Raw genomic sequence first — 12,765 nt, 5'->3', positions numbered from 1 at the left:
CCATAGTGTGAAGGTGCTGAATTAACAACATAGGCCCACCTCGGGGACAGGGGCACATGGACACCTCGAATTTTGTTGTATAAGGAGTAAGGGATCAAATGGAGAAGGCAGACAGACTCTCTGTTGCTTCCTATCCAGCCTGCAGAAGCTCTCCGGGCAAGGAGGAAATGGATGGGCAGGGAACTGAGGCCGTGCAGGAGGGGGACACACACCCATTCAGCCATGGCTGGGCTGGAGTTGTCCAGGAACCTAGGCGAGGTTGCATGAAGAGGGCCAGAAAGGGCCAAACACTATGTCCCTCATGGCCATTCAATAGAAGGAAGAGCAGCCGGCACAAACCACTGGCCGCACGCATGCCCAGGGAGAGGGAACACAGATGACATGTCCCCTCCCTGGCAGGAACACCGCCTCTTGTTTCTGGACACTGTGCATTCAGCATGCCATGCACAATTTAAGTTTCCACGTGGGCATGCGCCATCACCCCACCTCCCTTCCAGCCAGAGAGGATCGCTTTTCAGTAGTGGCTACAGCTTCTTGCCCAGCTGCCCATAATAAGGGATGTGACAAATCCACATTTCCAATGGATCTTAATGACTGAAAGCAGAATATTTGAGCTCCTAATTAGGAAATGGGACAGGAAAACCTTGCAACAAATGCTAGTGAGAGCCAATTCACACAGTATTCAAGGGACACAGCTGATGTTTTCCTGAGCTTGAATTCCACAATGCCCCAATAATATCTATAAAGAAGAAGCAAAGTAGGCCCAGAGGATGAAGGGGTTTCCTTTCACACTGGCATCTCTGGATGGGCTAGAAAGGGATCTGCTTTACAGGCAAAGCCCGTTATCAGTGAATCTGATATCCGCCCTTTTGCATATCCGTGCTCAGGTAATTGACACCCAACCTCAACATCCACGGGAATCAAATTGTTAATGTCTTCTTATCCGCGGTATGAGGACGACTGGAAGCTTGAGGCAAGATCATGTTGTCCAACCTTGTCCAACCTTGCCCAACCACGATGAGCTTAAGAGGTTTTTAAGAACATAAATGTATGGTTAAAACTACTGAGAGGTTCCAAGGTCTCTAGTGCATTTCCCAGGAACTCTTCAGACGGGATCTGACCACAGAGCAATGCAGATAAAGAGTGCAACAGTCACCACAGTAACAGATCTCTTACCTGCAACACTAAGAGATCTGTGGTGGAAGGTCTCAGCAGAGTTGCTAGAACCTGGAGATGGCACAACTTTTTAAGCAAATGTATTTTTAGATAGTGCCATCACTCAGAAGGGAAGCTTGAGTGTGTGGTGGGGGGGACACAAAATGCGAAGAACCAGGTTATACACGGACATACCCAAAAAATTAGACCGTGAGTGTTATGAAATGACCTCAGAGGTTATTTCCAGTCATCCTCATATACCACGGATAGTACTTTCCAGGTTCTGTCCAACAGTGCAAAAAGCAGTGAAGTCCACAGGGAGCACAGAGGGAGCACAGAGTACGTGCATTCTGAGTTGCCGCCATCAGGGGAGATCCTAACAGGGAGATCCTGACAATCATAACAGATCAAAAAGGATGCGACAAACTCCTCCTTTTCATGGAAATCCTCTAAGATGAGGCCATCTAAAGAGAAGAGAAGAGATGAGAAAAGATGTGATATTCTGATGTTAATTGATTTAGGTAAGGAGGGACTTACACATGTTGAACAAATAGAGGAGGGTCTATCTAATGGGACACTTTCTGCCTTGGGGTTCCCCAAAGCGGAAGGCAAGCATGGCTTCCAGACCTCACAGTTTTGCTGCAAGGTCTTTGCCTGCAAGAACAGTTTTAACCCCTGTGAGAGGGGTTGGGAGTTTGAGACATGCCCACTCGGGAGGCCTGCCACAGAGCGGTCAGAGCAAAATTGGTGCTTCTTGGACAAACAATGACCTTTGTCGCTCAGGCCCATTCTGAGATTCCAAGGAGAAAGTTTTGAGCCCTCCAATTCCCTGGAAATTGGCATTACCTTTGATGGTGCTCTGGATGTCATGATGAGCCAACTCCTCTTCCTTGCGAAACAGAACCTTCCATGTGGCCAGCTGCAGAAATAGAGATGGACTTCCCCCCCCCCATGTCAATGTGACACCATATCCAAAGCAGTTAAGAATTGAAGATGATCTAGTTGGATACAAAGTTGAGGATTCCCAAAGATCTAGTGTGGTTCTTCTGGGCACTGGGCAGCCAGAAGACACACTGGGGGGACCCAGCTCTCTTCTGTTCCTCCTGCCCCTGCTGCTGTCCTCAGGGGCATTTGGTGAGCCCCACTGGAAACAACCTCTCTCCAGTAAGTGTGCTGCCAGGCAGCCCCCGTGTGACCAGAGACCACTGGGAGGTCTTCTTCTGAACCTGGAAGCTGACAAGGGGTCCCACAGAGGATGCTGAAGCAGAAGATGAAGCAGAGGATGCTGAAGCAGAGGATGCTGAAGCCATGTCCACAGCAGGGTACTTACTTCCAAATTGGGCAGTCTGGCCACGTGAGCCAGAGCGTATCTGTAGGCTTCTTGGCCCAGAGCCTGCAGCCAGGACTCCTCTGAGTTGATGTACCTGTGGAGCTCCTGTGGGTTGAAACAGCAGCTCAGAGTCATCGCACTGGCCTAAATCATGCCTTGCCATGCTACTGAGAGCTAAGCCCCAAAGGAATTTGTCCCACTACAGGAAGATCCCTTGGTTGCCGGCCCAAAGGCATCTAAGGATGATCTAATTCCATATAAACACACACACACACACACACACACACACACACACACACACACCCCGCAATTGGCTTGTAATAGGGAAGGCACCTAGACATATCTTCAATAAACTGAGAGAATGGGGTCTGTTGCCTCTTTCTGTCAGGCCACATTCGGATGTCGGAGAGGCTAAAGACAGAAGCTCCATTCACACCTTATGTTCCACACTCGGACCACAAGTGGAAAGTGCACAAGTGCAGATCTGGACACAAGGACAGCAATTCATACATAATGTTGAATACAGGCACTGCTTGACACTTCCTCTCTGTACCAGGCCTGTGAGGGGCCCGTGCCCAGGTTCACTTTGAAAAGGAACGCAACTACAGTCATGCACACAAAATCACGTACCAGTGTTCAGACACCTGCATACATCTAATACCTAATGTCTGAATAGGGCTTACATTTCACTTACCTTCAAGATGCCAATTATGTTCTGGATAGAGGTGGCCTCCTCCAGCAGCCCCCTGAGCATCTTCTTGAAGGATGCCATTTTCTCCTTCAAGGGGAGAAAGAGAACACCTTGAACTTTCAAGGGGAGAAAGAGAACATCAGTCATGAGTAGGAGACACAACCGGTCTTGAGAATACAACATTGAAAAATCACTCATACTGACAGCGGTGTCACGTTTTCTTCGCAAGAGAAAAAGAGCAAGAAGAATTTACTTGGGTCCCTGGGTTCAGTTGGTCCACCCCAGACACCACCACGTGCAGGACTGCTGCTTTAACATTGAACAGCAGAGCCGGCTTCATTTTGCTGGAGGGAGAAATATTATATTTCGTAGTGTGAGAAGGACTGGTGATCCAGCCAGTGGAAGCTCCTCTAAAACGTCCTAAACGTCCAATCCTGGTCTGGGAAAGACCTGATTGAGAGAAGGCTGTAATGCAAATTAATGGTCATCTTTTTAAAAATGGTGGATGACAGATCTTGCCTGGTTTGCCACTGCCCTTTCTCTGTGGACTATAAGCATACCTGAGTTCCGTAACGGTGTCCATGGTGAGGCTCAAGAGGAGCCCAGGGTCTGGATGCTTCCCATTTGGAATTAACAAATGGGGATTCCATTTCTTGGAATTAAGGTGGGCTACCAGTTCTTGGTTACAGCCCAAGTCAGCCGGTCTATATGAATAATGAGAGATTAGCATCTCCTAGGGATGTGCGAACCGGTTCATTTCCGGTTCGGCAGTTCGATCCGAACCGAAACCCCCCCGGTTCGGTTCGGATTTGAACCGAACCGGGTGTGGTTTGTTTTGAACTGGTTAGGACCAGTTAGGACCGGTTAGGACACCTGAAAATTGGTAGTATGGTAGCTGGCACCGAGGGGTACCTGTCATCCAAACCCCAAAGCAATCGGACACTCGTACGAGTTTTTATGAATTTTTGAAAAATATTTTTATTTTTTCTCATAGGATATAATGGGACTCGAACCAGGCCATTATTACCTATTGTGTAGCACCCATGGGTACCAACAACCATGCAAACCCTGAAGCAATCAGACACCCCTTTGATTTTTTATGAATATTTGAAATATTTTTAATTATTTTTCTCTTAGAGTATAATGGGACCTGAACCAGTCCATATCCCCTATTGTGGAGCACCTAGGGGCACAAAGGTGGGGTGGGTGGTAGACAGGCAGGGGTGCCAACCACCCAAAAAATCCCAAGGCAATTGGACACTCCTCTGATTATTGGTGAATTGTTAAAATATTTTTTAATTCCTCATAGAGAATAACGAGGATTGCAGCAAATGTATAGCTTCACGTCGGGGGGAAAGGGGTGTCGTTGAGTGCAGTGTGGTGGCTGGTAGTTCCTAGGGTGGGCAAGGAAGCTACCTGAATTATTTGAAAGGAATTGGGCAAAGGGGTGATTTTTGGTTAATTGTTCAAGTTTACGTGTCTTTAAGGTTTTCCCCCATTAGATATAATGAAGGGTGTATCGCTTCATGTCGGGGGGAAAGGGGTGGCCTAGAGTGGTGTGGGGTTGGTGGTAGTGCCGGTTATGGGCAGGGAAGCTACCTGAATTTTTTCAAAGGATTTGGGCAGAGGGCTGATTGTTGGTTAATTATTGAAGTTTACGCGTCTTTAAGGTTTTTCCCCATAGAGAAGCATTGAGGTGTCAGCAGCCCCATAAGTGTACTTGGAGGGTGCTGGGGTGGCCCAGAGCGAGTGGTGGTGTAGTGCACGTAGGGTGCCAACCACCCCCATGGGTTTGTAAGCCATGGGGTACAGGGTTCTGTTGTTTCTGAGGTATTGAGTGTGGATTCTATGATAGCAAATGAGATTTTCAATGAGACACCATGAATCCCCTCTAATATGCAGCGACTTCTCCAAGGTTGCAGGCAGGGGATCAGTCCTATCTCAGTCCTATCTTGGAGAAGCCAGGGAGGGGACTTGGAACCTTCTGCTCTTCCCAGAGCGGCTCCATCCCCTAAGGGGAATCTCTTACAGTGCTAGTCTCCTATTCATATGCAACCAGGGTGGACCCCAACCTTCTCCCAACCTTGGAGAAGCCGCTGCCAGTCTGTGCAGACAATTCTGAGCTAGATGGACCTATGGTCTGACTCAGTCTATGGCAGCTTCCCATGTGTTCCTAAGTCCTTGCAATTCAGATTGCCAGCCAAAGCAATAGACAAGACACCATCTGAACGATGGATTGGGCACAAACCCTCTCTAAAGCATGCCAACATGTTTGGATCGAAAGCTTATGCATACGTCCCAAAGGCCAGGAGAACCAAACTCAATCACAAATGTGAACTGGGAGTGTTGGTTAGATATTCGCCTGGCCAAAAGGGATAGAGAACCTCTGATCGTACAAATGGAGAGGTCAGGATCTGCAATGTGTTGTCTTTTGAGGAGAGACAAGGGCCAACTAGGGATGATGTGCCAGAACTTGTGCCAGAGATCCAGGTGAAAGAGGCAAGATGTCTCACGATGCAAGAGCCAGACTGTGAACCCGAAGAATCTGTGTCACAACCAGAAGGAGGTTCAGAAGGGGATACAGATTAGAGAAGGGGCTGCATAGCCTGAGCCCAAACCGAGGCGCTGCTAGAGGCCCAACAAAGGGTTTTCACCCAAAAGGTTCTCACTCGTGACCAAAGGAGGAGAGCTACAAGAACCGAACACATGGCGAGAGAAAGAAAAGATGCCAGCTGACAAAAGGTGAGACATGGAGAAAAGCAGCATTCAAAGGAATTGATTCCCTGCACCAAAAGGAGACTTGAAGACTTGTATCAATGCCCACAGGAAGAAAGACTGCGGGATGCAAGTGGGTCTTCAGAGTCAAGCAGGATGCAGAAGGGGAGGCAGAGCACTACAAGGCGAGGCAAGTAGCTGAGGGATACTCCCAGATCTATGGTGAGGACTACAATGGGACCTTTGCACCACTTGTGACATACACTTCAATGAGGACACTGCTCAGCATAGCAGCGGCCAGAAGAATGCAAGTTGAAGACATGAATGTAAAGACTGCCTTCCTTCATGGGGAAATCGAGGAAGACGTCTCTATGCAATAGCCACCAGGCTGGGAGGTACCTAGAAAGAAGGGGCTGCTTGTGTCCAAACCAGAAAGGCGCATCTATGGCTTCAAACAAGCAGCCAGAGTGTGGAATGAGAAACGAAATCAACTGCTACTTAAGGAGGGGTTGATGGAAGGAAAAGCTGACCCCTGCCTATATTCCAGATTCAGAGACAATAGATGGACTTACATCCTGACTTCAGTTGTTGACTTGATTATTACATGTGAAGAAAAACAAGACATCCATGAGACTGTACAGCACCGGAACAAGGAAAGAGAGGTGAAGGAACTCGGAAACATCTCCTATTACCCTGGCATCCAAATCCAAAAGAGAAGGGGATGGGGCACTCCTTCTCCACCAGAAGCAGAAGATAAAGGATCTTCTCCAATGCCTGGTAGCTTCCTTGGTGCTTAGCTAAATAATCACAAACCCCAACAACAGCCTCTTGGAGGCCGTTTTCAGCAACAGCTCCCTGGTGACCACCAGTATCTGGTCTGACTTTTCACACTCTGATTTGCTTGCAGAAAAGCTTTGCCATATATGGGCAAAGCTTAAGTACACCAAAATATACCTGGGATACCAATAGGGCTGGCTCATTATAAGAGAATAGCAACTTGTGCTTGTATTGTGCCAGCTCAGATGCAGGTCTTTGATTAGAACATTGAAGTCCACTCCCCTCTCCCACAATCAAGCGTGAATATAGAAGCCACATCAAGCCACATCAAGCGTGAATACAGAAGCCACATCAAACAGCTTGAGATGTCCCATGTGCAGCCTTGCTTGCTCTGTACAGGCCTCTGCTACAGGGTAAACTTGTCCCAGGCTAGTTAGATGGTCATGAACATGTTCCAAAGCCCAGCTTTCTAGATCATATGGAAGTTTTGGTGCTGACCATGAAACCTTGATGGAGAGAGAGAGAGAGAGAGAGAGAGAGAGAGAGAGAGAGAGAGAGAGAGAGAGCTTGAACTCTGCACAAGAGACTCCTGTGCTCCTTTGGAATTAGGTCAGAAATTGCACTTACTGTAAAGAAGCTACTACTCTTAGAGTTGGAGATGGAGATCCAGTGCATCGACCTTTTGCACCAGCTCTCCTAATGACCACTTGGGGTATGGGGAGTAGAGGTAGTTAGTGAGGGTCTCCTTACCTGTCCCTGCTTGCCTCTACTCTATGGCCCCTGCCTCGACTCCTCAGGTATTTCCAGTTAAGAGTCAGTCCTCTTCCTTTCCTCTTAGAGAGTAGACGGAAACATCTCTCTCTCCCTTCCTATTCATTATGTAGCTGATAGATAGGACTAGGTTTCCCCTCTCTAAATATACTTCACCAATACATCTTTTTCCTTTTGATTGTACAACAATCTCCATGCGTGTTCTTCAAATAATGGCAACAACTCAACTCTGCACTCTACTCTGTAACTGGTGTGGATAGCTTCCTTTTGGCGCTTTGCTAATAAGATTAATAAGTTGCATAGCTATGTTGTGACCGGACATCACACCAAGACATTTCATAACCATATGCTAAGACAGAGATCTTTCTATCTTGGATGCGTTTTTGACCACATTTTGTCTGTTCCTTTTGCTCTTTTGGTTGCTGTTGTTGTTGTTGTTGTTGTTTTGTACTGAACGTGTGAAACAACCTTGAAGTGAACTAATTACAAAGTCAGATTTCTTGTGATAGCCAAAGGAAAATTATAGCTTCTGTGGACTCCACCCCACGCCTATAGGCTTTACTACCTTGAAAGAAGTTTGCTTTTGCAACTGAAGGTTGGAAGGCCATTGCGGTAGATTCAGTCTAGAACACACAAGTCTACTTGGTGGCAGTGGTTAAAGGGGTCATTGGTCAGGAGATCCATGTGTTAGCAGCAGAGCAGATCCTTCTAGGGGCACACCAAGGTAATTTGGGCATCCGGACTGCCCAGCCACGAGCCCCCACCCCCATGCGAGGCTCCCCAAAACTTCCTTTGGGGGCCCCACCCCACCAAAGCTCCATTAAAAAATCAAACCAAAGACTCTAATTGTGGCTGAGGGGTGGCAGCGAGGGGGGAGGGACGGTGTCTTGAAGCAACTGAGTGTCTTGAAGCAACTGAGATGCACGCCTGTGCAGTTTAGAGATCATCGCAAGCCCGTGACATTACGGGGGGCAACTCAAGTTGTTCGGAGGGCAACTCAAGCCATGATATTGTTCAAAACTGAGCCGGCTTCATCCAGGTCAGGGTCTCCTTGGAAGTCCAACTGGCGCTTCCCCCCTCTGTCAAGGAAGGATGTTGAGAAATGGAATACAGAAGCAAACAACTACTTATCTTATATATATCTCATGTTTCAACGCAACTGTTCTCAAAGTGGTTTACATACAAAAAGGAGAAGAAAGTGGCCCCCTGTCCCCCAAAGAGCTCGCAATCTAAAAAGAAGCACAAGGGAGAAGCTTGTGCCAGTCACGGAAGGAATGCTGTTCTGGAGTTGTCGCCTAACAGAAAACCTGAATTGGTCATAAAGGTCTGGTGCCAGCTGTTCAATGTCTGGGCATGAAATAAAGAGGGCAAGCTAGCATCACCAAGTTCCAGATGTCCTCTTGTCTAATCAAGTGCTGAGCCTCCAGCAGGATTGTAAACGGAGAGCAGGAGCAAGCCCCAAATCCAGCCCTATGGCCATTGGTGCTCCTGTGGAGACAGCCTCTCATAAAGCATGACTGAGCCACCTCTCCTGGCTCCAGATTCTCTTTCAGCCATGAAACACACTGGGTGGCCGTGGGCCAGTCACTATTCTCCGCCTAGCCTACCTCAGAAGGCTGTTGCAAGGATAACATGGAGAACTCTACCCTCAGGGAGGAAGAGTGGGATAGAAATGTAATGGGGGCGGGTGGGGTGGGGCAGCAGTCTTGATCTGGACCCTGGCTGACATCTGTGCTCAGCCATAAACTCATGGGTGGTCTTGAGCAAGTCACACTGTGATCCTGCCTGCCCACTGGTAAAACAGCAGCTATCATGACTCACCCAGTTATGTGCAGATTAATCCCACAAAGAAAATGGTGTGTACAATAAGAGATGTGATGTCAAGACTATCATCCAGCACTGCTGTCCATACAGAGCTCCTCTGCTACCTCTTCTCTCCAAACCTCTTCATAACGTCCGTGTATACAGACTTATGCAATATACCACACTTCCAAACGAATAGATCGCATTCCACGCAACACAGCCCAAAATCAAGCCAGATCAAAAGCCTGTCCATAGAATCATTGAGAAGTTCTGCTCCACTGGGCTAGTCTGTGAATTGGAATGTTTCGGATCTTACAGCCCTGAACTGAAGTATGCTTACTCAACGTAAGCCCTATTGATTTCAAAGGGATTTACTTCCAAGCAGCTATGTTTAGGATTGCTGCTTTAATCTTACTTCTGCCATCTATAGATGGTGTGATATGCTTCAAGGAGTAAGACATTTTAATTTCTAGTTGAGATCAATGATGCTGAAGGTAAGAGTTTCATTAAAAAGGAAGAGCTGTGAAAGTTCTTCCCTTTGGGGAGATCAATAATGTTTGTAGTAGTCCAACTGGAATAGGAGAAAGACTGAGCTGGTCCACATAAGAAGGCCCAAAACTAGGTCCTTCTTCGTTCTCTGCATTAGTCCTCAGCGCTCTCCTGACTGTCATTTGGAAGTAGTGTCATCTTTTCAGGTGGCCTCGTCTTTTAACTTTAAGCTGATCTGATCAGAAAAGGTTTAGATACAGCAACTCAAGAGGGCTTCAATGTTCTTCAGTCATCCAAAAGCCTCTTCTTTTAGATGAGAGTTGAGATGCTTTCCATTTCCAGTTCTACTCTAAATAGACTTTAGAGAAGAGAAGAGAAAAGAAGAGAGGAGAGGAGAGGAGAGGAGAGGAGAGGAGAGGAGAGGAGAGGAGAGAAGAGAAGAGAAGAGAAGAGATGTAATATTCTGATGTTAATTGATTTAGGTAAGGAGGGACTTGTACATGTTGAACAAATGGAGGAGGGTCTAATGGGTCACTTTTTGCCTTGGGGTTCCCAAAGCGGAAGGCAAGCATGGCTTCCAGACCTCACAGTTTTGCTGCAAGGTCTTTGCCTGAAAGAACCATTTTTACCCCTGTGAGAGGGGTTGGGAGTTTGAGACATGCCCACTCGGGAAGCCTGCCACAGAGAGGTCAGAGCAAAACTGGGGCTCTTTGGACAAACGATGACCTTTGTTGCTCAGGCCCATTCTGGGATTCCAAGGATACAGTTTTGAGCTCCCCAATTCCCTGGAAATTGGCATTACCTTTGATGGTGCTCTGGATGTCATGATGAGCCAACTCCTCTTCCTTGCGAAAGAAAACCTTCCATGTTGCAAGCTGCAGAAATAGAGATGGAAATGGTAATTTTCATGTCAATGTGACACCATATCCAAAGCAGCTAAGAATTGAAGTTGATCCAGTTGGATACAAAGTTGAGGATTCCCAAAGATGTAGCGTGGCTCTTCTGGGCACTGGGCAGCTGGAAGAGACACTGGGGGGACCCAGCTCTCTTCTGTTCCTCCTGCCCCTGCTGCTGTCCCCAGGGGCATTCGGTGAGCCCCACTGGAAACAGCCTCTCTCCAGCAAGTGTGCTACCCGGCAGCCCCCGTGTGACCAGAGACCACTGGGAGGTCTTCTTCTGAACCTGGAAGCTGACAAGGGGTTCAACAGAGGATGCTGAAGCAGAAGATGAAGCAAAGGATGCTGAAGCCATGTCCACAGCAGGGTACTTACTTCCACATTGGGCAGTCTGGCCATGTGAGCCAGAGCATCAATGTAGGCTTTTCGGCTGAGAGTCTGCAGCCGGGGCTTCTCCGAGTTGATGTACCTGTGGAGCTCCTGTGGGTTGAAACAGCAGCTCAGAGTCATCGCACTGGCCTAAATCATGCCTTGCCATGCTACTGAGAGCTAAGCCCGGAAGGAATTTGTCCCACTACAGGAAGATCCTTTGGTTGCTGGCCCAAAGGAATCGAAGGATGATCTAATTCCATATAAGCATCCCCCCCCCCAATTGAGTTGACAAGATCTTCAATATTTCTGAAGGTTGCTTATGGGAGTGATGTTTTCTCTGTCTTCTCAGCCTGTTGGCTTGTAATAGGGAAGGCACCTAGACATATCTTCAGTAAACTAAGAGAATGGGATCTGCTGCCTCTTTCTGTCAGGCCACGTTTGGATGTCGGAGTGTCTAAAGTCAGAAGCTCCATTCACACCTTATGTTCCACACTCGGACCATGAGTGAACAGTGCACAGGTACAGATTTAGACACAGGGACAGCAATTAATTCATGATGTTGAATACAGGCACTGCTTGACACTCCCTCTCTGTACCAGGCCTGTGAGGGACCCCTGCCCAGGTTCACTTTGAAAAGGAACGCAACTACAGTCATGCACACAAAATCACGTACCAGTGTTCAGACACCTGCATACATCTACTACCCGATGTCTGAAAAGGGCTTCCATTTCACTTACCTTCAAGATGCCAATTGTGTCCTGGATAGAGGGGGCCTCCTCCAGCAGCCCCCTGAACATCTTCTTGAAGGATGCCATTTTCTCCTTCAAGGGGGGAAAGAGAAGATAAGTCATGAGTAGGAGACACAACCAGTCTTGAGAATACCACATTGAAAAATCACTCACAATGACAGCGGTATCACGTTTTCTTCGCAAGAGAAAAAAGCCCAAGAAGAATTTACCTGGGTCCCTGGGTCCAGTTGATCCACCCCGGACACTGCCACGTGCAGGACGGCTGCTTTTACATTGAACGGCAGAGCTGGCTTCATTTTGCTGGAGGGAGAAAGATGATATTTTGTAGTGTGAGAAGGACTGGTGATCCAGCCAATGGAAGCTCCTCTAAAGAAGAGGAACATAGCAACCCAGCAAGGTCTGTAATGGTTTCTCCTCTTTCCCCCGAAAAGGTCCAATCCCGGTCTGGGAAGGACCTGATTTGGAGAAGGCCCTAATACTTAACAAATTAAAAGCTATATTTTAAAAGGGGGGAGATCCAGTTACAGATCTTTCCTGGTTTGCCACTGCCCTTTCTCTGTGGACTATAAGCATACCTGAGTTCCGTAAGAGTGTCCATGGTGAGGCTCAAGAGAAACCCAGGGTCTGGATGCTTCTTGATGTCCTCCATAATTTCCTGGCAGAGATCAAAGAGCAGAAGAAAGTTGGTCAGTACCCATGGACTTCATTGGGATAGCACCAGCCTCAAACACACACTTTTGGCAGTCAGGTTTTGACTGAGCCTGCACTTGGTCATCATCTTTCATTCTCTGCCACATCTCACTCTCTAGTACGGCATCCACAGCCTTGTCTTTTTCATACGACAGCATCTCACTTTCACAGGACTTGGCATCCTTAATACCGTCAATAATGGACGTCAAGAATTCAGTCCAGCAGAGGATGACCAGAATATTAGAAGCATTGAGCTGTTAGAGATGAAGGACTCTCCGTGCCTTCCTGGAAATGGAGTGGGCACCCTTACTTGGTGGGCTGCTCTCA

General features: G+C 47.6%; 1 protein-coding gene across 1 annotated transcript; it reads right to left on the bottom strand.

The window, feature by feature from the left end:
• Positions 1 to 2,187: 2,187 nt before the first annotated feature.
• On the bottom strand, positions 2,188 to 11,826 carry LOC128343714 (uncharacterized). Its single transcript, XM_053293151.1, has 6 exons — positions 11,737 to 11,826; positions 11,003 to 11,107; positions 10,534 to 10,606; positions 3,180 to 3,292; positions 2,263 to 2,590; positions 2,188 to 2,201 (listed from the first exon to the last, which is right to left on the bottom strand). The coding sequence occupies exons 1-6, from the start codon at positions 11,812 to 11,814 to the stop codon at positions 2,188 to 2,190; spliced, it is 711 nt and encodes a 236-aa protein (XP_053149126.1). The 5' UTR covers positions 11,815 to 11,826.
• Positions 11,827 to 12,765: the final 939 nt, after the last annotated feature.

The sequence above is a fragment of the Hemicordylus capensis genome, chromosome 2 (genome assembly GCF_027244095.1).
Source record: "Hemicordylus capensis ecotype Gifberg chromosome 2, rHemCap1.1.pri, whole genome shotgun sequence".
Classification (NCBI taxonomy): domain Eukaryota; kingdom Metazoa; phylum Chordata; class Lepidosauria; order Squamata; family Cordylidae; genus Hemicordylus; species Hemicordylus capensis.
The sequence above is the reverse complement of the archived record's forward strand: the minus strand, read 5'-3'. Positions and strand labels throughout refer to the sequence as shown.

What these genes read in the sequence shown, in the direction of transcription:
- LOC128343714 (XM_053293151.1), bottom strand. Translation starts at nt 11,814, where the DNA reads ATGGCATCCTTCAAGAAGATGTTCAGGGGGCTGCTGGAGGAGGCCCCC. An exon ending in ACACAATTGGCATCTTGAAG is followed by an intron (nt 11,108 to 11,736) that starts GTAAGTGAAATG and finishes TTCAACCCACAG; the next exon opens with GAGCTCCACAGGTACATCAA. An exon ending in CCAGACTGCCCAATGTGGAA is followed by an intron (nt 10,607 to 11,002) that starts GTAAGTACCCTG and finishes CTATTTCTGCAG; the next exon opens with CTTGCAACATGGAAGGTTTT.